This window comes from Pseudophryne corroboree, chromosome 2 (assembly GCF_028390025.1).
Source record: "Pseudophryne corroboree isolate aPseCor3 chromosome 2, aPseCor3.hap2, whole genome shotgun sequence".
Lineage (NCBI taxonomy): Eukaryota > Metazoa > Chordata > Amphibia > Anura > Myobatrachidae > Pseudophryne > Pseudophryne corroboree.
The window spans coordinates 264043244-264068966 of NC_086445.1; the positions used below are offsets into that span (position 1 = coordinate 264043244).

General features: G+C 44.8%; 1 protein-coding gene across 8 annotated transcripts in view; it reads left to right on the plus strand.

Annotated features, from left to right (window-relative positions):
- The window catches only part of FMNL3 (formin like 3), a 218091-nt gene that overhangs the window by 167380 nt on the left and 24988 nt on the right, over positions 1-25723 (plus strand). For all 8 annotated transcript variants that reach the window (XR_010213200.1, XR_010213197.1, XM_063952755.1 and 5 more), the window contains 15 exons: positions 1433-1509; positions 2414-2507; positions 2799-2873; positions 2959-3069; positions 3182-3331; positions 6325-6426; positions 13126-13414; positions 15870-15938; positions 16043-16167; positions 16627-16829; positions 17122-17356; positions 18865-18933; positions 19022-19102; positions 19234-19363; positions 20210-20370. Coding sequence is in view for 6 of the 8 variants with exons in the window: in XM_063952755.1 (XP_063808825.1) it covers positions 1433-1509; positions 2414-2507; positions 2799-2873; positions 2959-3069; positions 3182-3331; positions 6325-6426; positions 13126-13414; positions 15870-15938; positions 16043-16167; positions 16627-16829; positions 17122-17356; positions 18865-18933; positions 19022-19102; positions 19234-19363; positions 20210-20370 (1971 nt within the window). In the remaining 2 variants the exon portion in view is untranslated. The remainder of the gene's footprint in view (positions 1-1432; positions 1510-2413; positions 2508-2798; positions 2874-2958; positions 3070-3181; positions 3332-6324; positions 6427-13125; positions 13415-15869; positions 15939-16042; positions 16168-16626; positions 16830-17121; positions 17357-18864; positions 18934-19021; positions 19103-19233; positions 19364-20209; positions 20371-25723) is intronic.

Genomic DNA, 25723 nt, shown 5'->3' on the forward strand with positions numbered 1-25723 from the left:
AATCTCAGAAAATTAGAATATTACATAAAATCAATAAAAAAAGGATTTTAAATACAGAAATGTCGGCCATCTGAAAAGTATTATCATGCATATGTACTCCGTACTTGGTTTGGGCCCCTTTTGCATGAATTACTGCCTCAATGCGGCGTGGCATGGATTCGATCAGCCTGTGGCACTGCTCAAGTGTTGTGGAAGACCAGGATGCTTCAATAGTGGCCTTCAGCTCTTCTGCATTGTTTGGTCTCATGTCTCTCCTCTTTCACTTGGCAATGCCCCAAAGATTCTCTATGGGGTTCAGGTCAGGCGAGTTTGCTGGCCAATCCAGCACAGTACTCCCACGGTCATTGAACCAGGTTTTGGTACTTTTGGCAGTGTGGGCAGGTGCCAAGTCCTGCGGGAAAATGAAGTCAGCGTCTCTATAAAGCATGTCTACTGAAGGAAGCATGAAGTCCTCTAAAATGTCCTGGTAGACAGCTGTGTTGACTCTGGACTTAATAAAGCACAGTGGACCAACACCAGCAGATGACAGGGCTCCCCAAATCAACACAGACTGTGGAAACTTCACACTGGACTTCAATTATTTTGGATTGTGTGCCTCTCCATTCTTCCTCCATACTCTGGGAGCTTGGTGTCCAAATGAGATGCAAAATTTGATCTCATCAGAAAAGAGGACTTTGGACCACTGAGCAACAGACCAGTTCTGTTTTTCTTGAAAGGAAAAGGCCATTCAAAAGTGTGGGGGAGCTTCACAAGGAGTGGACTGAGGCTGGAGTTAGTGCATCAAGAGCCACCACACACAGCCGGATCCTGGACATGGACTTCAAATGTCGTATTCCTCTTGTCAAGCCACTTACTGAACAACAAACAATGCCAGAAGTGTCTTACCTGGGCTAAAGAAAAAAGAGAATCTATGGGGCATTGCCAAGAGAAAGAGGATAGACATGAGATCGAACAATGCAGAAGAGCTGAAGGCCGCTATTGAAGCATCCTGGTCTTCCATAACACCTCAGCAGTGCCACAGGCTGATAGAATCCATGCCACACCACATTGAGGCAGTAATTCATGCAAAGGGGCCCAAACCAAGTACTGAGTACATATGCATGATTATACTTTTCAGAGGCACGACATTTCTGTATTTAAAATCCTTTTTTTATTGATTTTATGTAATATTCTAATTTTCTGAGATTTTGGATTTGGGGTTATCTTAAGGTGTAAGCCACAATCATCAAAATTATAACAAATACAGGCTTGAAATATCTCACTTTGCATGTAATGAGACTATATAATATATTAGTTTCACCTTTTAAGTTGAATTACTGAAATAAATAAACTTTTGCACGATATTCTAATTTTCTGAGTTTCACCTGTAAATAGTTGTCTAAGAACTTACATTTTCTGACATTAGTTCCTTTTTCTTCCTTTTTTTTCCTAGTATGGCTTCAATCTAGTAATGTCCCATCCTCACGCAGTCAATGAAATCGCTCTTAGCTTGAACAACAAGAATCCAAGGTAATAGAAACATAGAATGTGATGGCAGATAACAACCACTTGGGCCATCTAGTCTGCCCCTTTTTTACTATATTTTTACCTCAAACCTTATTTGATCCTTATTTCTTTGTAAGGATATCCTTATGTCTATCCCACGCATACTTAAATTGCTCTACTGTCTTAGTCTCTACCACCTCTGATGGGAGGCTAATCCACTTGTCCACTACTCTTTCTGTGAAGTAATTTTTCCTCAAATTTCCCCTGAACCTTTCTCCCTCTAGTTTCAGTGCATGTCCTCATGTTCTAATACTTCTCTTTATTTGAAGATTGTTTGCCTCCTGGACTTTGTAAAAACCCTTGATATATTTGAAAGTCCCCCCTTTCCCTTCTCTGCTCCATACTATACATATTGAGATGTTTTAGTATTTCTGGGTAAGCTTTGTGACGTAGGCTATGCACCATTTTAGTTGCCCTTCTTTGTACAGTCTCTAATGTATTAATATCCTTCTGAAGATATGGCCTCCAGAATTGAACGCAGTATTCTAGATGAGTCCACACCAATGTCCTATACATTGGTATGGCCTCACTTTGTACTGTATACTGTCAGTATTTCTAGTTCCCATGCTATTTGGCAGTACTGAATAGAATGCATAGTAATGAATAGTAACAGTACTGTACCATGGATTGGTGTCTTTCTGGAAAGCTACTGCGGGGTCAGCCTTGCTTGGGTGGACTTGCCCAACACTGCTCCATTATAGACTTGTCTTTATATCCTGCCCTGAAATACATTCTGTGCCATTATGTGCTCCTCTGTATTCTATGTAATGGTTGTTTAGCACAATTCTATATTTTGGCTTTAAATAGGCCACTGAAACCAAGAACCAGTTATTGTTTTTTTAAGTTAAACACTCTATTCATTACATAGGACTAAAGCTTTGGTCCTGGAATTACTGGCTGCCGTGTGCCTGGTCCGAGGAGGACATGAAATCATTCTGTCGGCATTTGACAACTTCAAAGAGGTAAGATGAATCAACATTAACCTGATATCTTAGAAGTAGAGCTGATCATTAGGGTGAGTGCATAAAAGCCGCTCTGGGCAGCTCTGTGTTACGGTCAGCCTGGTACATTATATTGTTATAGGCTATCCTATTAATTATTGTGCACTTTTTAATATGTACTCCTTTTGTATTCATAAATTTGTGTGCTCTCTTATATATGTTTTTTTTTCACTAAGGATCTCATGCCACCATGACTGTAAACAAATCCATAACATCTTTCTGGCTATACTAATGCTGTCTGGGCTATTTCAGGTCTGCAAGGAGAAGCATCGCTTTGAGAAGCTCATGGAGTATTTCCGGAATGAGGACAGTAACATTGATTTCATGGCAAGTGATGCATCTTATTAAGGTTTCAGTATTCTTGCTGACGACCTTCTCTGCCCTGGTAGTAAATAGACTCTTGTCCCCACAGGTTGCTTGTATGCAGTTTATTAACATTGTTGTCCATTCTGTGGAAGACATGAACTTCCGTGTCCATCTACAGTTCGAGTTCACCAAGCTAGGCCTTGAGGACTTCCTGGAGGTAAGAACTAGAAATGTTCATTTTCCTGACTCCGTGCAAGAGGAGAGCCCAGCAGTGTACTACCAGCTTCATAGCCAATATCTCACGCTCTGATGCTTTGGTTTTCTTCCAGAAGTCTAAACACACCGAGAGCGAGAAACTGCTGGTGCAGATTCAGGCCTATCTAGACAATGTGTTTGATGTTGGAGGCTTGCTGGAAGATGCTGAGACTAAGAATGTTGCACTGGAGAAAGTAGAGGAGCTGGAGGAACATCTGTCACATGTAAGTACATACAGTCCTCCTCTGTTGCATGGCTGGATGTATTCTCTTTTTGCTTTCTAAATTAATGGCTGCTCTGATGAATTGATAATGGTAAACAGTAATTTTATTGGTACGTAAAGTGGCAAAATAATGTATGTAAAACATCAGTTATATGTATGCACTCTAGTTCAAAAAAGTTACTGGGATAGAAAAGGCATCAATACATTAGTGCAGGCGGTGATGGATTGGGGGTCTCTGAATCTGTATACAAAATGCTACGATGCAGCGGCCATGGAGCCAAGTTATGTTGTACACAGACTCAGTTGCGCACAGATATACAAGTGTCACTTACCAAATTAATCCGCAAAGTCTCCTGGTGCATCCTAGGTCGCATCACATTGCGACTAAGGCGCAGTCTCCGCAAAAAAAGACATCCCAAAAACTAAAAGAGTCTTGCGGGACCTGGCGTGCTGAAAGTGTCCATTTGGTACGACTGCAGAGCAATGATTTATGAGGACACATCTGTACGTAGTTCAAATGAACTTCATTTAAAAGATTAACTATATAGTAGTATATTATGCAGTGTATTCAATTAGACTGCACAGTGTGCGCATTGCGACTAAGACACATTTTTGTCAAAAAAGACACCCAATGCTAACAGAGTCTCATAGATGATCTGGTGGCTCATCCACACCAGGACCTAGCGTGTGCGTGATGTAGATGTATGAATACACATCTGTGTTGCAAGCAAACAAATGTGAAAGCCACCTGCGCCTCTGGATTTCAGCTTAGTACACACTCAGGAGCACTACCCCTTCAGTACAGAACAATACGTATGAGTGGTCCAAAATTAAGCGCAATTTCCTCAAGAGAATCTCATTCCTGCTTTCTTCCATGATGAGATCTTCACCCTCTCAGGAAACCGATTCTTAGGTTGACCCTGTTAGTCGGCCATAGTCCACAATAACTCATCTAGTAAACAGTGCGATGCATGCCCATAAAGGTCAGGTCACATAAAGGTCACGTTCCCCTGCATTTTTATCTTTGGACAATTTTTACCTTTTTGGATTGTCTGTGATACATGTGGCATAAACTACTTTTAAAGTTAACGTGGATCTTGTGGACATTTGCTGATTTATCCATGACAATCCCCAGCTAGTATTGGAACTTAAGACCTGATGTAAAGATACCTTTTATATGAATGGCTATACCAGTTACCAGGTGAGTTGTCTCTAAATGGAAATACACAAGTCAAGTGTGATACCTACCTGAGGGGTTGATACTGATCAAAAACTGGAGGACCCAAAGAAACCTTTGTGCATGCATCTCACTGTTGCTAGGCGAGTCATTGTGGAATATGGCCGACTAACAGGGTCATCCTAGGAATCGATGTAACCAGTTGTTTTGTTTTCTCCTCTCTGTTCCCTGAGAGTGTGAAGATCTCGTCAGGGAAGAAAGTAGGAATAAGAGTCTTTTGAGGACATTGCGCTTAACTTTGGACCATTCATACGTACTGTTTTATGTGTGCTTTGCAGTCATTGCTTTATCAATCTCCAAAATGCTATGGCATAGGTTCTCGAACGCAATCCTCAAGGCACCCCAACGGTCCAGGTTTTTAAGTATATCCATGCTTGGCCACGGGTGACTAAATTAACACCTCAGTCAATTTGATTAACCATCTGTGCTGAGCCATGAATATACCTAAAACGTGGACTGTTGGGATGCCTTGAGGACTGTGTTTAAGAACCTCTGTGCTATGGGGATGATTATATGACCCAGGCACAAAGTAGCTGTATTTGTTTTATGGTGTAGAAGTCAGATTTACTACCTTATGATAATGCAAGGATCCATATGGCTACAAGCGGGAAGCTGTACTGCAAGCATCATCATTAGTAATGGCAGCTGCACCTGCCCTGTGCCAGAGTCGGCATTTACTGTATAGGCTTCCTTTCACAGTATTTGTGACTTTGTTCATCAATTGCTGGAGTAAGGGGCATCCTGCATATACACTCATCAGGAGAATAATGTGCTACCTAACTACTGGTGTGCTGAGAACCGACTGATGTTTCTTTGGAGTTCTTCAATTACCATTGTAACATTTGCACCCTATACTGTTGCTTTTAATATTTGTTAAAACCAACATCAACTTCAGAATAATCCATTGATTTAATATCCTCTTTAGATCAATTAGATTGACCTAGTGGCTTGACCTTATTAGCTATTTGTTACAGATTTGATCATCTAATTGCTATAGGTGTGAATTTTTACTGTATAGAATGTTTGGAGTCTGTTCCTTTTTATATATTCTGTGTGTATTTTAGAAGTGCATTTTTGAAGTTATAATCTTATTGCATGCTATGCTTCTAAATAAATAATGATATATTTCAATTGTGACAATTCCTGTGCTCTTTGGAGATGTACTAAGCCATGGAGAGTGATAAAGTGGAGAGAGATAAACTACCAGCCAATCGGCTCCTAACTCATTTTTTTAAACACTGCCTGTAACATGGCATTTAGGGGATGGTTGGCTGGTACTTTATCTCTCTCCGCTTTATCACTATGCAAGGCTTAGTATATCTCCCCATATATAAGGTCTTAACTACATTATATTGTTTTCTTGCCCCATAATAGTCCTTTGTAGGCTGTTTTATGGGATAAGAAACACAGAAGGTGTTGGAATGTGCACTGCTTATATTCTTTATATTGCACATACTCTGTGTTTATACTTTTGCTGCAAGAAATGTGTACACAGTTGATGCCTTATTAATAAACTGCTCAGGGCCTTGTCACTAAATGAAGACTAGCGCTCCTCCTCAGTTTGTTGTGGTTGTGTTAAAACTTCCCCTTTGCAATATTTAGTAGTTTCCAAGGGGATTTTCTTTGTGTCTCGGGATTCCTTTCAGTTTTGATTAGTTATATGGGTTTATGGAATGACTGGTGGTAAAGCTTTCAGTAGGTTTTGTTATTTTGAGCTGCATAAGGACTTAATTATTGAAGTTATGATTCTCCTCCAGATGACTGAAAAGCTGCTAGATTTGGAGAATGAGAACATGATGCGGGTGGCAGAACTTGAGAAAACCCTATTACAGCGAGAAAAGGAGCTGGAGATCATTAGGGTGAGATACATGGAGAATTATTGTGATGCCTCTTACTACAGAGATACATGCGGCCTAATGGGCCCTACTCACTTGGCGATGTGCCGCCGAGGTGCCCGACGGCCGATACGGCCGACGAGCGACCCGGCGGCGGGGGGGCAGTGACGGGGGGAGTGAAGTTTCTTCACTCCCCCCGTCACCCGGCTGCATTGAAGTGCAGGCAAATATGGACGAGATCGTCCATATTGGCCTGCATGCACAGCCGACGGGAGACCAGCGATGAACGAGCGCGGGGACGCGCATCGTTCATCGCTTAAGTCTCCACACTGAAAGATATGAACGAGTTCTCGTTCATTTATGAACGAGATCGTTCATATCTTTCAGAATATCGCCAAGTGTGTAGGGCCTATTAGAGATTCCTGGCTGTGTTCTGTCACACCTGATATCACTATACATTCACACAGAGATTCCTGGCTGTGTTCTGTCACACCTGATATCACTATACATTCACACAGAGAGTCCTGGCTGTGTTCTGTCACACCTGATATCACTATACATTCACACAGAGATTCCTGGCTGTGTTCTGTCACACCTGATATCACTATACATTCACACAGAGATTCCTGGCTGTGTTCTGTCACACCTGATATCACTATACATTCACACAGAGATTCCTGGCTGTGTTCTGTCACACCTGATATCACTATACATTCACACAGAGAGTCCTGGCTGTGTTCTGTCACACCTGATATCACTATACATTCACACAGAGATTCCTGGCTGTGTTCTGTCACACCTGATATCACTATACATTCACACAGAGATTCCTGGCTGTGTTCTGTCACACCTGATATCACTATACATTCACACAGAGATTCCTGGCTGTGTTCTGTCACACCTGATATCACTATACATTCACACAGAGAGTCCTGGCTGTGTTCTGTCACACCTGATAATCACTATACATTCACACAGAGATTCCTGGCTGTGTTCTGTCACACCTGATATCACTATACATTCACACAGAGATTCCTGGCTGTGTTCTGTCACACCTGATATCACTATACATTCACACAGAGATTCCTGGCTGTGTTCTGTCACACCTGATATCACTATACATTCACACAGAGAGTCCTGGCTGTGTTCTGTCACACCTGATATCACTATACATTCACACAGAGATTCCTGGCTGTGTTCTGTCACACCTGATATCACTATACATTCACACAGAGATTCCTGGCTGTGTTCTGTCACACCTGATATCACTATACATTCACACAGAGATTCCTGGCTGTGTTCTGTCACACCTGATATCACTATACATTCACACAGAGATTCCTGGCTGTGTTCTGTCACACCTGATATCACTATACATTCACACAGAGAGTCCTGGCTGTGTTCTGTCACACCTGATATCACTATACATTCACACAGAGATTCCTGGCTGTGTTCTGTCACACCTGATATCACTATACATTCACACAGACAGGGCCGGTGCAAGGTCTCTATGCACCCTAGGCAAATCTCCAGCCTAGCGCCCCCTAACCTGCAAACCCCCCCCCCCCCCACCACCTTTCAGACGGAAGATGCAGGTAGCCACTAGGTGGACTAAGCCTTAGGGTATGTTGCATTATTATACATATACAGAAAGAAGAAACAACACTCATGGACTTTTAAAGTGATAAAAAGTATATTTTTGTGAGTTTGTTCACAATATACAGTACTTTTACGTTCAAATCCTTGAGTGATGACCGTTCTCTCTGCCTATGTATACATGCTAGCTGGCATGTTGGCAATTGTATAGGATACTGAGGCCAATTTAATGTTTTTTGCTGAGTGCTGGAATAATCTGTCTGTCTGTCTGTCTGTCTGTCTTGTATACACTGCATCTGTATAAGGGGTCTGGTGGGAATGGTGGGAAATTTAATTGTATGTGTATACATACATACAGTATTATATACATATATACATATATTATATATATATATATGTATGCTCCTTATTGTGTTCCATCCCCCCTCTGTAAGTTAATTACTGCCCCCCCCCCTCCTCCATATGTACTGTATTGTACCCCAGTGCCTGTGTTTCCCAATTATGCTGTTTACAAGAGCAACCCACCCACCAGGCTGTAAGATGTGTACTGTCTGTGGTCCTGCAGAAAACCCCATGGGTTACTTACCTAATAGTGGGGGTAATTCCAAGTTGATCGCAGCAGGATTTTTGATAGCAATTGGGCAAAACCATGTGCACTGCAGGGGGGGCAGATATAACATGTGCAGAGAGAGTTAGATTTGGGTGGGTTATTTTATTCTGTGCAGGGTAAATACTGGCTGCTTTATTTTTACACTGCAAATTAGATTGCAGATTGAACACACCCCACCCAAATCTAACTCTCTCTGCACATGTTATATCTGCCTCCCCTGCAGTGCACATGGTTTTGCCCAATTGCTATAAAAAATCCTGCTGCGATCAACTTGGAATTACCCCCAGTGTTTTCTTGTTTTCCCTCATAATTGGTATGGCCCCTCTTACAGGCGGCAGCAGCATTACAGCGACGCTGCAGGTGCAGACATGTAGTCAGGTGCTGCTTGCTGCTGGAGAGTCGGGATCCAGGGTCCTGCATCAGGACTATGAGGAGTGGCCGTGGAGGTGCCCCTTGGGGAGCCATTGTTACATCCGCCTCCTATGTGCCTTCATATGACATGATGTTACACTTGTTAGCACGGAGGAAGCGCTGAAGCACTCTGTGGTACAGCCTGATAGCGACGGCTGCACCTGATTAGACCCACAGCAGCAGCCAGCGCAGTGTAAAGAGGAGGCCGCACACAGAGTCATCCTTCAGTTTTCTGCTAGATGAATTTAGTGGCGCCCTCCAGGAGCCGGTGCCCCTAGGCAGCCGCCTAAAGCTGCCTAATGGTAGAGCCGGCCCTGCACACAGAGATTCCTGGCTGTGTTCTGTCACACCTGATATCACTATACATTCACACAGAGAGTCCTGGCTGTGTTCTGTCACACCTGATATCACTATACATTCACACAGAGAGTCCTGGCTGTGTTCTGTCACACCTGATATCACTATACATTCACACAGAGATTCCTGGCTGTGTTCTGTCACACCTGATATCACTATACATTCACACAGAGATTCCTGGCTGTGTTCTGTCACACCTGATATCACTATACATTCACACAGAGAGTCCTGGCTGTGTTCCGTCACACCTGATATCACTATACATTCACACAGAGAGTCCTGGCTGTGTTCCGTCACACCTGATATCACTATACATTCACACAGAGATTCCTGGCTGTGTTCTGTCACACCTGATATCACTATACATTCACACAGAGAGTCCTGGCTGTGTTCCGTCACACCTGATATCACTATACATTCACACAGAGAGTCCTGGCTGTGTTCTGTCACACCTGATATCACTATACATTCACACAGAGAGTCCTGGCTGTGTTCTGTCACACCTGATATCACTATACATTCACACAGAGATTCCTGGCTGTGTTCTGTCACACCTGATATCACTATACATTCACACAGAGATTCCTGGCTGTGTTCTGTCACACCTGATATCACTATACATTCACACACAGATTCCTGGCTGTGTTCTGTCACACCTGATATCACTATACATTCACACACAGATTCCTGGCTGTGTTCTGTCACACCTGATATCACTATACATTCACACAGAGAGTCCTGGCTGTGTTCTGTCACACCTGATATCACTATACATTCACACAGAGAGTCCTGGCTGTGTTCTGTCACACCTGATATCACTATACATTCACACAGAGAGTCCTGGCTGTGTTCTGTCACACCTGATATCACTATACATTCACACAGAGAGTCCTGGCTGTATTCTGTCACACCTGATATCACTATACATTCACACAGAGAGTCCTGGCTGTGTTCTGTCACACCTGATATCACTATACATTCACACAGAGTGTCCTGGCTGTGTTCTGTCACACCTGATATCACTATACATTCACACAGAGATTCCTGGCTGTGTTCTGTCACACCTGATATCACTATACATTCACACAGAGATTCCTGGCTGTGTTCTGTCACACCTGATATCACTATACATTCACACAGAGATTCCTGGCTGTGTTCTGTCACACCTGATATCACTATACATTCACACAGAGATTCCTGGCTGTGTTCTGTCACACCTGATATCACTATACATTCACACAGAGATTCCTGGCTGTGTTCTGTCACACCTGATATCACTATACATTCACACAGAGATTCCTGGCTGTGTTCTGTCACACCTGATATCACTATACATTCACACAGAGATTCCTGGCTGTGTTCTGTCACACCTGATATCACTATACATTCACACAGAGATTCCTGGCTGTGTTCTGTCACACCTGATATCACTATACATTCACACAGAGATTCCTGGCTGTGTTCTGTCACACCTGATATCACTATACATTCACACAGAGATTCCTGGCTGTGTTCTGTCACACCTGATATCACTATACATTCACACAGAGATTCCTGGCTGTGTTCGGTCACACCTGATATCACTATACATTCACACAGAGATTCCTGGCTGTGTTCTGTCACACCTGATATCACTATACATTCACACAGAGATTCCTGGCTGTGTTCTGTCACACCTGATATCACTATACATTCACACAGAGAGTCCTGGCTGTGTTCTGTCACACCTGATATCACTATACATTCACACCTTGGCTGGGATGTGATGGGAGCTGATATCACTATACATTCACACCTTGGCTGGGATGTGATGGGAGCTGATATCACTACACCAGGCATGTCCAAACTGCGGCCGTCCAGCTGTTGTGAAACTACATATCCCAGCATGCCCTGACACAGTTTTGCTGTCAGAGAATGCTAAAGCTGTGTCAGGGCATGCTGGGAAATGTAGTTTCTCAACAGCTGGAGGGCCGCAGTTTGGACATACCTGCACTACACAGTCACACAGAGTCCTGGCTGTGTTCTGTCACACCTGATATCACTATACATTCACACAGGGGCTGGGATGTGATGGGACCTGATATCACTACACAGTCACAGAGTCCTGGCTGTGTTCTGTCACACCTGATATCACTATACATTCACACAGAGGCTGGGATGTGATGGGACCTGATATCACTACACAGTCACAGAGTCCTGGCTGTGTTCTGTCACACCTGATATCACTATACATTCACACAGGGGGGGGTAATTCTGAGTTGATCACAGCAGCATGTTTGTTAGCAGTTGGGCAAAACCATGTGCACTGCAGGGGGGGGCAGATATAACATGTGCAGAGAGAGTTAGATTTGGGTGTGGTGAGTTCAATCTGCAATCTAAATTGCAGTGTAAAAATAAAGCAGCCAGTATTCACCCTGCACAGAAACAAAATAACCCACCCAAATCTAACTCTCTTTACAAATGTTATATCTGCCCCCCTGCAGTGCACATGGTTTTGCCCAACTGCTAAAAATTTTTCCTGCTGCTATCAACTTGGAATTACCCCCAGGGGCTGGGATATGATGGGAGCTGATATCACTACACAGTCACACAGAGTCCTGGCTGTGTTCTGTCACACCTGATATCACTATGTAGTAACACAGAGGGGCTTATTCAGAGATGGACGCAAATTTGCTCCCGCAGCAAAATCTGCATCCATATACTAACATGCTGGGCGCTGCGAAGTACAGGACAAGGCCGCCCAGCATGGTGGCGCTGCCCCACAATGAGTTTGCAATTTAATTGTGACTGCATTGAGTAGAGGTCAACCCCTGCCTGCGCAAACTGGCTGCATAGGCAGGAATACCACCGCCATGTTTCCATACGCAAGAAACGCAGACGTTGTCATAGGCTTGCCCCAAACACGGCCATGACACGCTTGTGTTTCCTGGTCTCCTCCTAGCCAAACGACGTGTCACCGCCCATGAATGCCCGTCGCCTGTCAATCAACTTCCGAGATGCAATCTCATGGTGAATGGTCGTGCATGCGCGCTATGGCCGGTGTGTGCACAGGCCGTATGGCGCGGCATATGAACGTAATGGCTGCGTCCAACCCTGAATAAGGCGCAAAGTCCTGGCTGTTTGCTGTCACACATGAGATCACTATACAGTCACATTCAGATTATTGGCCGTAGGGAAACTCTTACTTCTGAGAACAGTCACATACTGTAGCTATTGGAGGGAGTTTCAGTATATCCAAGTTTATTTGTTATTTTACTGTCTTACTGTTATGTCATTAATTTAGTCATTGCAGAACTAGAAAGTTCCCATTTTCAGCAAAAGCTGTTTTGTTGGATTTTCCCAAAGGGCACAATACTGAATAGTTGTCATGTGCATGTTTATATTACACGTACACTCTGCATGTAGCAATGCTATGCTCTATAGTTAATACATTTTATTTAATGTGATATTTGACCAAAAAATAATGTTGGAATCTCACCCATGTAAATCTTGGTATTACCCTTGTAATTGATCCCATTTAACATACAAATCTACCTCTTAAACTAAGGCATTTCCCTCAGAGGGCCAGCCCCTGGAACGTCTGATTCTCCTTAGCTGGTAGGAAAACTGTGTGCCAGAAGGTTATACTGATATACAGTATTTTGTGTTAGATTGTATTTCTTTTCTTTATAACATATGCACCAAAGAACTTTCAGTTAGGTAAACTCTTCTTGTTGATGGTAACACTTTGCGTCTCTCTGCCTCTTCAGGAGACTTATGAGAACACAAGCCACCAGGTGAACACACTAAGAAAAATCATTAAAGAAAAGGAGGAAGCATTTCAGCATCTCCGTCAGCTTGAGCAAGCTAATGCCTTCCAGCAGCACAAACAGGGACCTCCTGGGACTGCTCTTCCATCTGTTGGAGTCCCCTGTGGAGATATTTCTTTGATCGCAGACTTCCCACCACCCCCGCCTCCACCTACTCCAGCTCCCGCACCTGCAGCACCGCCTCCACCTCCTCCTCCACCTCCGCCGCCACCCCCTCCACCCATGCCAAGTAAGGGTACTATATTAATAAAATGACAAAAAGTAGATTCTTCTTCTTCTTCTAATTGTGCCTATGATATTTATTTGTTTCCAGCATAATAGCTGTAAACGTTAACATAAACAATACCTCATTTATTAATTTCTTAGAATACGAGACGAACAGTTTTTAAGGATTGGAGCTGTATTTAATTAAAGTGTTGCAAGTGGCCAAGGGTTGCAAATTAGGAGGTAGAAGCCAACTGCTCAATCTGCACAAAGATCAAATAATGTAAAACAAAATAGCAAGTTATTTATGGTCTATCAGCAGAACAGTGCCATCTGCAGATATATCTGTTCTTGAGGGCATTGGCCAATATACTTTTCCTCCGTACACGCTGGCAGATCATTGACCCAAAATGTGTTGAATATTCATGTAATTAAGATAATTGGCTGGCCTTCTACAGAGCACACAGGAAAAGGAAGTAATCCCTCTAGTCTCCTGTGGTGCTCTGCAGCTGTAACCACATCTGTCTCTCACCACATACGCACTCTGCTCCTACATTCGCTCCCGGCGCCCTTCACTACATACGCTCCCGGCGCCCTTCACTACATACGCTCCCGGCGCCCATCACTACATACGCTCCCGGCGCCCTTCACTACATACGCTCCCGGCGCCCTTCACTACATACGCTCCCGGCGCCCTTCACTACATACGCTCCCGGCGCCCATCACTACATACACTCCCGGCGCCCTTCACTACATACGCTCCCGGCGCCCTTCACTACATACGCTCCCGGCGCCCTTCACTACATACGCTCCCGGCGCCCTTCACTACATACGCTCCCGGCGCCCTTCACTACATACGCTCCCGGCGCCCTTCACTACATACGCTCCCGGCGCCCTTCACTACATACGCTCCCGGCGCCCTTCACTACATACGCTCCCGGCGCCCTTCACTACATACGCTCCCGGCGCCCTTCACTACATACGCTCCCGGCGCCCTTCACTACATACGCTCCCGGCGCCCTTCACTACATACGCTCCCGGCGCCCTTCACTACATACGCTCCCGGCGCCCTTCACTACATACGCTCCCGGCGCCCTTCACTACATACGCTCCCGGCGCCCTTCACTACATACGCTCCCGGCGCCCTTCACTGCATACGCTCCCGGCGCCCTTCACTGCATACGCTCCCGGCGCCCTTCACTGCATACGCTCCCGGCGCCCTTCACTGCATACGCTCCCGGCGCCCTTCACTGCATACGCTCCCGGCGCCCATCACTGCATACCCACCCAGCGCCCATCACTATATAAGCACCCAGGGCCCATCAATATATAAACACCCAGTGCTATCACTACATACCCACCCAGCGCCCATCACTATATAAGCACCCAGTGCCCATCACTATATAAGCACCCAGTGCCCATCACTATATAAGCACCCAGTGCCCATCACTACATAAGCACCCAGTGCCCATCATTGCATAATAAATAAATAATGGGGCAGTATTTTATACTCTCCCGGCCCCCACCACACTTACTATAAGTTAAAAAGCACTGCCGCTTCCATCCGTGCTTTTCTCGCCATGAGTGAGGAGGATGCTGGCAGCTGGAGGCAGAGCCATGAGCCGTCACTCATGAGTGCCGCAAAGACCCATGGGAGGAGTCTGTGCAGCTGGACATGCGCAGCAGCCCTCCTGCGGCCATTTGGACTTCTGGACACTGTGCCCAGTTGCGCATGTGCAGAAGGTCCCGCTTCCTGCTGCGATTGCTATAACCGCGGCCCAGCCAGCAGTGAGAGTCAGCCGGGAGGGCCGGATAGTGGAGACACAGAACCCCCGACCGGGTCTGCCCCGGCATACCAATCTGCCGCAAACTGGGACAAACACTGGTTGACATCACCCGCACCACTACACAGTGTTGCAGCTCCTGCGGCTCCCCCTGGCTGTAGATCGCTATACTCACCATACCTCTGTCCCACGCAGAAGCCAGGCGGCTGCTGCTGCTGCTGCTCCCACGCGGACACCAGGGATAATCTACATAGCCCCGCCCATGCAAGGTGACACGTGTTGCGGTTGACCTATCGCGTACCAGCGGGTTTGTCCATACAAACACAACGATGTGCCAATATATGTAACGATATATTGGCCGTCGATATGTCTGTGAACGATGGAGTTCACAGACATATTGCTCGTACACACTGGCCGACGGAACCGCTATAATGTGCGTTCAATAGAACGGACGATCTATCGGCCAGTGTGTACGCACCTTAAGTCTATGGACAAATATATATGTTATTTATATAAAGTAATGTAACTTAGAGGTCTATTTACTAAGCCTTGTACAGAGATAAAGTGGATGGAGATAAAGTACTTAGTAAATAGACTCAATAGTTTTCACTCCTTTTTTGACATGTTTATTTTAATGTATTCTAATTCTGTGTTCCTATTCAACATATACGTATTGCATTTCTTTCCTTTTGACAGACAAATGTCCTCCCCCACCTCCTTTTCCATTCTCTTCTCCTTCGGTCATCCTCACCAGTGGTTTATCGGGTAAGCATCATGCTGTGAGTGCTGTACAGTGAGTAAGTAATACAGGCCTGACTGATACTTGCAGTCTTCAATTTCTGTCTTTTACCATTTATCTCCATTTTCAGCAATCCGAATCAAGAAGCCGATAAAAACAAAGTTCCGCTTGCCTGTGTTTAATTGGACGCCATTAAAGCCCAATCAGATTAGTGGCACCGTGTTTAGTGATCTAGATGATGAGCGGATCTTGCAGGTAAAAAGGGGTCATGATGTTACCGCAGTCTTGCAATTGCACCCACATTTTTTTTTCTTTGCTGCCACATGCTAGAACACCCCATCTCGGAGGCATTGTATTATCTCTTATTTTAGTACTACACAGAAAAAGCGGTCAGGCTTGCCTACATTTAAAGAATTGTCCGATTTTATGGAAAATTGATTGCTGCTGTTTGAAAATGTGTTAGGCAGTTTCGAATGAGACTTCTTTCAAAGCTGGGCTTAGTGTGTTGTCCCTGGTCTATTCTAACCTTTCCCCAAGGACTGAATGGTATTGGAAGTTGTATAAAGTCATTTCCTTTATTAAATATAGTTTGTTTTATTCCTATCATTGTCCTTCTAAAAAATTTGTGGCAAAAGATATGTAAGTCGTAGTTTGTAGAGCAGCAAATATGTTGGTTTGTTTGTTAACAGTGTTTTATTTTCATGTCTCCTGCAGGATCTGGAGATGGATAAATTTGAAGAACTGTTTAAAACCAAAGCCCAGGGAACTGCCATTGACCTGACCTGCCCTAAGACCAAATCTTCCCAAAAGTCTATCAGCAAAGTTACTCTTCTAGAGGCAAATCGAGCCAAGAACCTAGCCATCACTCTGAGAAAAGCCAGCAGGACCACAGAGGAGATCTGTAAAGCCATCCAAACGTAAGGCTCACTAATCAGCCATATTCCACTCTGTCTGTTCCCCAACATTTTAAGCTTCTAATTTCCTGAAACAGAGAGCAGCCTGGCGACTCTAAAGCTTATGGTGTCATCCACAGCATACAAATACTTGTTTTTCTTCAAGATAATTTTTACTAGGGTTAATTGGTTGCTATATCTGATTAGTATATTAATAAGTGATAATTCTAATAATGGTTGCTGAAAATTTCATTACATCTGGTCTCCAAGGCATGTGCTCTCTTGTGACCCATGAAACATTTGACTCTCTCTACAGCTTTGACTTGCGGACGTTACCAGTGGATTTTGTGGAGTGCCTGGTGCGTTTCCTTCCTACAGATGCAGAACTTAAGTTGCTGAGACAGTATGAGAAGGAGAGAAAGCCACTTGAAGACCTCTCTGATGAAGACAGATTTATGATGCACTTCAGTAAAGTGGAACGTCTCTCCCAGAGGATGTCCATCATGACGTTCATGGGCAACTTCAGTGAGAACCTACAGCTGCTAACGCCGGTATGCACTCACACAGTTTGTGGTCATGAGTACTACAGCGACAATGTCGCCAGTCTCTACAGTTGTGACTTCCCTCATCCTTGCCGCGATCCGTTCTCACGTGTGAACAGATTGTGGCAGCGACTATTCGCACCAGCTTGCAACTGGTTGCAGATGCGTACGCAGTACGCACCAATGCATTCCTAATGGAGCAGGTTTGTACGCATGTGCCTGTCACAGCCACGGACACACAGATCACGACAGATGACCTGTAATTGAGAATAATCGCAGGTCTGATGACCTCAAGCACATGTATATATCGGCCTCCGTATGCTGGCGCCAGTATCCTGACATGGCTGAAGGGCTACTTTTCAGTCGTGTTGGAATCCTGGTGCCAGTATACTGAAGTCGATATAGTGACTGGTGACATAGTCACTTTAGACCTCCCCTAAACAACCCTTCCACACCGCATACTATTGTGCTTCTGACCACTGGACCTCTCAGCACAGTTTTGGATCTCAGCAATTAATGGACCAAACCAAATCAGCCATGTTACTGTTTTATTACATTACCCCATAAGGTCCCTTTGGTTTCTCTGATTGGTTTTGTTTGTAAAGGATCTTAAAAAGAATCTTAAAACTGTGTCTGTATTATTCATTGTAATGTAGGTGTACAGTGTGTAAGTGTTCTAAGAACATGGATACAGAAGTAGAGATCCCATGGACCATTCCATGTAAGGTTTCTTTATATTAAAAGATGCTCTATTTATTCATCATCAAAGTGAGGGCAGTACTTTCCCTTAATTTCTGACTAATACAAATGATGCAAATAGCAACGATGGTTGTCAATCTAGTTCAATACCTTTTAAGTGAATTTGATTATTGTGCATTTAGGGTCTAATTAAGATTTGTAGGCAAACCCAATGGTTTACGTACAATCTGATGGTTGCGGAGCTGCGCAGGCTCAAGACCCGATCTGCTTATGTGCAGAGTGGGTCTTGCAATATCTCGTGCAGCCCCATGTCAGTTGCTGCATGATTGACTTGCCGCACCATTTGGGGCACGAAGTGGGAGCAGCTCCTGGCACTGTTCTTCAAAATGAGAGGGGTCTCCACCATTTTGAAGGTGCGACGGGTCCAGGGTCTGTGTTGTTGGACACAGACTTACTGGACCTGGGTGTCCGGAACCAATGACCAGCCTGAGTAAGCTGTAACCATCTTGGCGGTTACATCCTCAGACACAGTACTCAGATCTCTCAAATGCATGCAGGAGGCATCTGTCTCCTACAGACGCCTCCTGCTCTATCTGAATTTTAATTACCCAAAATTGCACAGCGGCTGTGCCGTTCCGTACAATCTTGAATTAGGCCCTTAGCGTCTAGTATCTCAAGTACTTGCGTAATACTGTATGCACATTTTTGCATTTATATTTGTGATGGCCTTTGGATACCTTATAGGAATAAGCTGTATTTTAGTTGTAATAAATCTTACATTAAAAGAAAGTGACAGATTCTCAATTGTTTCTTCCCAGCAACTGAATGCAGTCATTGCAGCCTCTGCTTCTGTCAAGTCCTCTCCGAAGCTGAAGCAAATGCTGGAGGTGAGTGCTAAGGGGAGAAATCTACTTCTATACATTGACATGTACTGGATGTTATACAAACTGCTATTCTGTATTTCTTTTTTATCAGATTATCCTTGCCTTAGGCAATTACATGAACAGCAGCAAAAGAGGGTCTGTGTATGGGTTCAAACTGCAGAGCTTGGACTTGGTAAGTTAAACGTTACAGCCAGAGAAAGGGACCTTTTTGTCCAGATGAGCATCATCACCTACAGTAAAACCAGAGAGTCCATCGCTGGGAGAAATTGTTATCCCACTAAATAATTTACCGTCTTTATTTAGCTCCAAGACACCAAGTCAACAGACAGGAAGCTGACCCTGTTAAACTACATTGCATTGATTGCCAAGGAAAAGTATCCCGAAGTGGCCAATTTTTACAACGAGCTACACTTTGTGGAGAAGGCAGCAGCAGGTGAGACCATCAGTCTGATCCTGTGTGTATAAGCTCTTCCTACATAATACTTTGACAAGTTGGTATAGATGGGGTAGGAAACCAGTAATGAACAATATTGTAGCCTCTCGTTGAAAAAAAAAAACATACTATAAATACACAAAGGGCATCAAAGGGCATGTCTACGTTGCTGCAGTTTTCTCCGCTTCCCAGCTGGACTCTGCTTTTGATGATTGTCACCAGTCACCAACTGTTGTCAGCGTGCCTAGCTTTCTTACTGTGCTCTGATTTGCTGTAGCAGCTGTTTGTCATGAGTTGACCGTAATCTGACACCTACACCATGGCAACATTTGTCAAGGTAATTTCGAGTAAAACAAACTTTATAACATTGTTTTACAAAGATTTTACATATTGTAAGGGAATTTAAATCATGTAAATAAAGTTTGTGCTTTAGTGTTTAATATTACTTAGGTGAAAGAATACAAAGAATACCCCCCTAGTACTGGGAATGGAAGTACTGTGTTGTGTTCTTTTTACTTGGTATTACTTGCCATTTTGGGTGAATGACAGGTTGGCAAGGCACTGTCATGTGAAATGTGACCGTTGTGTTTTATAATGAAATGATGTACTTTTCTGCACGAGAGTAATGTATACAAGCTGTACAATACAGATATCTGCTCATAGCAGGCTGAAGTGATGTTCTCTCACGTCACATGTCCCTTTCATCACGGTGGGAAGACCTGCCTGTATAGCACAGCAGTCGTAGCTGTAATCCTAGGATCATGTACTGAGACACCAATGCAGTTTTCATCACTTGGCCCCTCCACCCCTGTATGTGACCTGACCAGTCATTGTTTCTGCCGGCAGTGTCTTTAGAAAATGTTCTGTTGGATGTAAAGGAGTTGGGGAAGGGGATGGACCTGATTCGGAAGGAAAGCAGTCACCATGACAACAGCGTCCTGAGGAACTTTGTGAGCACAAATGAAGGGAAGCTAGACAAGCTTCAGAAGGATGCCAGGACCGCAGAGGTAAGTAAATCAGATAAGCAAAGGATTGTCTCCAAGTGTTGGCTGTGTAGGAGAGGAAACCTATCCAAATATGATGTTCTCCTACTTAACTGTGCACCTTGTATGTGTAATAAATAGAAAACTGGTACTATGGAGACCAATCCTATTTTGTCATTTCTTCTTGACCCTGTGGGTTACTAACTAGTGATTGACAGGCATTAGCTGGGCTTACACATCCCTAGTAAATTAAATTGTGAATGCTAGGAACCATAAAATGTGTTTTCTTACATCTTGTCATTTATACTTATGTGAGTGCTGTTTAATATCAAGGGCCAAATGTACTAGACTGTGATTTGCGGGAGCCGCTGAAATTCCAACAAAATAGTCACTAGATTTATAGCCAGGTTGGTTTTGACTTTAAACTAATCGCTGCTTTAAATCTACTGACTATCTGGCAATAAAATGTGCTGGCTCCTGCAAATTACAGGCTAGTACACTTGCCCCCAAATTACTAATACTGTTGGACTGCAAGCTGAAGATAACAGTATAAGTTATCTGCTTACACTATTATTCTGTGACTCTGATATTGGTGGTCATTCCGAGTTGTTCGCTCGCTAGCAGTTTTTAGCAGCTGTGCAAACGCTATGCCGCCTCCCACTGGGAGTGTATTTTAGCTTAGCAGAAGTGCGAACGAAAGAATCGCAGAGCGGCGGCAAAGTATTATTGTGCAGTTTTAGAGTAGGTCAATACCTACTCAGCGCTTGCGAACACTTCAGACTGTTCAGTTCCTCTCTTGACGTCACAAACACGCCCTGCGTTTGCCCAGCCACGCCTGCATTTTTCTTGGCACGCCTGCGTTTTTTCGAACACTCCCTGAAAACGGTCAGTTTACACCCAGAAACGCCCACTTCATGTCAATCACTCTGCGGCCACCATTGCGACTGAAAAGCTTTGCTAGATCTTGTGTGAAACTACATCGTTCGTTGTAATAGTACGTCGCATGTGCGCATTGCGCCGCATACTCATGCGCAGAAGTGAAGTTTTTTTGCCTCATCGCTGCACAGCGAGCGATCAACTCGGAATGACCACCATTGTGTAAAATGTTGTTAAATAAAATGAACACAAAAAATGAAAGGGATTGCATTTATTTTACCCCAGGAGAGTGCATGGGGTTGGTGTGCACAGTATGCTCGTAGCAGAACTGACATCTGTCAGCCTCTTCTGTAATCCCTTACTACATCACGTCATGGCATCAGCACTAGAAAATATATGCGAGTTGCAGATATAAATATTAGCTTATGGCAGTCGCTGCTGGTCAGTGCAGTGTCTGCCCATTGCTGATTCCATATGACAGCGGTGCCATGTAAGGCGAGAGGAGGTGCTGGATAGACAGTGAGTGACTCCGTTTTGCAGTTCTCTACTTTGGTGCCTTCTCCTGGGTCTGGGCTTAAGTCATTGATCACCTAATATATTATATAAAACAATGTCACACAGATCAGACTTCCTAAACTAGTCTGGCTCTACAAGTGAAGCTTTTTCCAGAGCTACAACTGAAAATGTTTCAGCCACAGAGTAGCCATATTGCCGGGGGGTTGTGGTATGGAAGGTCGACAGTAACTAGGTCAACCACTATTGGTTGACAGTAACTAGGTCAAAAGGTCGACATGAGTTTTTGATGTTTCTCTATCGTCCTAGTGGATGCTGGGGTTCCTGAAAGGACCATGGGGAATAGCGGCTCCGCAGGAGACAGGGCACAAAAAGTAAAGCTTTAGTATCAGGTGGTGTGCACTGGCTCCTCCCCCTATGACCCTCCTCCAAGCCAGTTAGATTTTTGTGCCCGGCCGAGAAGGGTGCAATCTAGGTGGCTCTCCTAAAGAGCTGCTTAGAAAAGTTTAGCTTAGGTTTTTTATTTTACAGTGAGTCCTGCTGGCAACAGGATCAATGCAACGAGGGACTTAGGGGAGAAGAAGTGAACTCACCTGCGTGCAGGATGGATTGGCTTCTTGGCTACTGGACATCAGCTCCAGAGGGACGATCACAGGTACAGCCTGGATGGTCACCGGAGCCTTGCCGCCGGCCCCCTTGCAGATGCTGAAGTAAGAAGAGGTCCAGAATCGGCGGCAGAAGACTCCTCAGTCTTCTAAAGGTAGCGCACAGCACTGCAGCTGTGCGCCATTTTCCTCTCAGCACACTTCACACGGCAGTCACTGAGGGTGCAGGGCGCTGGGAGGGGGGCGCCCTGGGAGGCAAATGAAAACCTATTTTGGCTAAAAATACCTCACATATAGCCTCCGGAGGCTATATGGAGATATTTAACCCCTGCCAGAATCCGTTAAAAGCGGGAGACGAGGCCGCCGAAAAAGGGGCGGGGCCTATCTCCTCAGCACACAGCGCCATTTTCCCTCACAGAAAGGCTGGAGGGAAGGCTCCCAGGCTCTCCCCTGCACTGCACTACAGAAACAGGGTTAAAACAGAGAGGGGGGGCACTAATTTGGCGTCAGAAATATATAAAACAGATGCTATAAGGGAAAACACTTATATAAGGTTGTCCCTATATAATTATAGCGTTTTTGGTGTGTGCTGGCAAACTCTCCCTCTGTCTCTCCAAAGGGCTAGTGGGTCCTGTCCTCTATCAGAGCATTCCCTGTGTGTGTGCTGTGTGTCGGTACGTGTGTGTCGACATGTATGAGGACGATGTTGGTGAGGAGGCGGAGCAATTGCCTGTAATGGTGATGTCACTCTCTAGGGAGTCGACACCGGAATGGATGGCTTATTTAGGGAATTACGTGATAATGTCAACACGCTGCAAGGTCGGTTGACGACATGAGACGGCCGACAAACAATTAGTACCGGTCCAGACGTCTCAAAAACACCGTCAGGGGTTTTAAAACGCCCGTTTACTTTAGTCGGTCGACACAGACACAGACAGGGACACTGAATCCAGTGTCGACGGTGAATAAACAAACGTATTCCTTATTAGGGCCACACGTTAAAGGCAATGAAGGAGGTGTTACATATTTCTGATACTACAAGTACCACAAAAGAGGGTATTATGTGGGATGTGAAAAAACTACAGTAGTTTTTCCTGAATCAGATAAATTAAATAAAGTGTGTGATGATGCGTGGGTTCCCCCCGATAGAAAATTATGGGCGGTATACCCTTTCCCGCCAGAAGTTATGGCGCGTTGGGAAACACCCCTTAGGGTGGATAAGGCGCTCACACGCTTATCAAAACAAGTGGCGGTACCGTCTATAGATAGGGCCGTCCTCAAGGACCAGCTGACAGGAGGCTGGAAAATATCATAAAAAGTATATACACACATACTGGTGTTATACTGCGACCAGCGATCGCCTCAGCCTGGATGTGCAGAGCTGGGTTGGCTTGGTCGGATTCCCTGACTAAAAATATTGATACCCTTGACAGGGACAGTATTTTATTGACTATAGAGCATTTAAAGGATGCATTTCTATATATGCGAGATGCACAGAGGGATATTTGCACTCTGGCATCAAGAGTAAATGCGATGTCCATATCTGCCAGAAGATGTTATGGACACGACAGTGGTCAGGTGATGCAGATTCCAAACGGCAAAAAGGTGTATTGCCGTATAAAGGAAGAGGAGTTTTTTGGGGTCGGTCCATCGGACCTGGTGGCCACGGCAACTGCTGGAAAATCCACCGTTTTTACCCTAAGTCACATCTCTGCAAAGGGAAGAAGACTGCAGCAGGCAGCCCATTCCCAGGAACAGAAGCGCTCCACCGCTTCTGACAAGTTCTCAGCATGGCGCTGAGACCGTACAGGACCCCTGGATCCTACAAGTAGTATCCCAGGGGTACAGATTGGAATGTAGAGACGTTTCCTCTTCGCAGGCTCCTGAAGTCTGCTTTACCAAGGTCTCCCTCCGACAAGGAGGCAGTATGGGAATAAATTCACAAGCTGTATTCCCAGCAGGTGATAATTAAATTACCCCTCCTACTACAAGGAAAAGGGGTATTATTCCACACTATATTGTGGTACTGAAGCCAGAAGGCTAGGTGAGACTTATTCTAAAAAATTTTTTGAACACTTACAAAGGTTCAAATCAAGATGGAGTCACTCAGAGCAGTGATAACGAACCAGGAAGAAGGGGACTATATAGTGTCCGGGGACATCAGGGATGCTTACCTCTATGTCCCAAATTTGCCCTTCTCACTAAGGGTACCTCAGGTTCGTGGTGCAGAACTGTCACTATCAGTTTTAGACGCTGCCGTTTGGATTGTCCACGGCACCCCGGGTCTTTACCAAGGTAATGGCCGAAATGATGATTCTTCTTCGAAGGAAAGGCGTCTTAATTATCCCTTACTTGGACGATCTCCTGATAAGGGCATAGTCCAGGGAACAGTTGGAGGTCGGAGTAGCACTATCTCGGATACTGCTACAACAGCACGGGTGGATTCTAAATATTCCAAAATCGCAGCTGATCCCGACGACACGTCTGCTGTGCCTAGGGATGATTCTGGACACAGTCCAGAAAAAGGTGTTTCTCCCGGAAGAGAAAGCCAGGGAGTTATCCGAGCTAGTCAGGAACCTCCTAAAAACAGTGCATCATTGCACAAGGGTCCTGGTAAAAATGGTGGCTTCCTACGAAGCAATTCCATTCGGCAGATTTCACGCAAGAACTTTTCAGTGGGATCTGCTGGAAAAATGGTCCGGATCGCATCTTCAGATGCATCAGCGGATAACCCTATATCCAAGGACAAGGGTGTCTCTCCTGTGGTGGTTATAGAGTGCCCATCTTCTAGAGGGCCGCAGATTTGGCATTCAGGATTGGATGCTGGTGACCACGGAGCCCAGCCCGAGAGGCTGGGGAGCAGTCACACAAGGAAAAAATTTCCAGGGAGTGTGATCAAGTCTGGAGACTTTTCTCCACATAAATATACTGGAGCTAAGGGTAAAATTATAATACTCTAAGCTTAGCAAGACCTCTGCTTCAAGGTCAGCCGGTATTGATCCAGTGGGAAAAACATCACGGCAGTCGCCCACGTAAACTGACAGGGCGACACAAGAAGCAGGAGGGCAATGGCAAAAACTGCAAGGACTTTTCGCTGGGCGGAAAATCATGTGATAGCACTGTCAGCAGTGTTTCATCCCGGGAATGGAAACTGGGAAGCAGACTTCCTCAGCAGGCACGACCTCCACCCGGGAGAGTGGAAACTTCATCGGGAAGTTTTTTCCACATGATTGTAAACCGTTGGGAAATACCAAAGGTGGACATGATGGCGTCCCGTCTGAACAAAAAACGGGACAGGTATTGCGCCAGGTCAAGAGACCCTCAGGCAATAGCTGTGGACGTTCTGGTAACACCGTGGGTGTACCAGTCGGTGTATGTGTTCC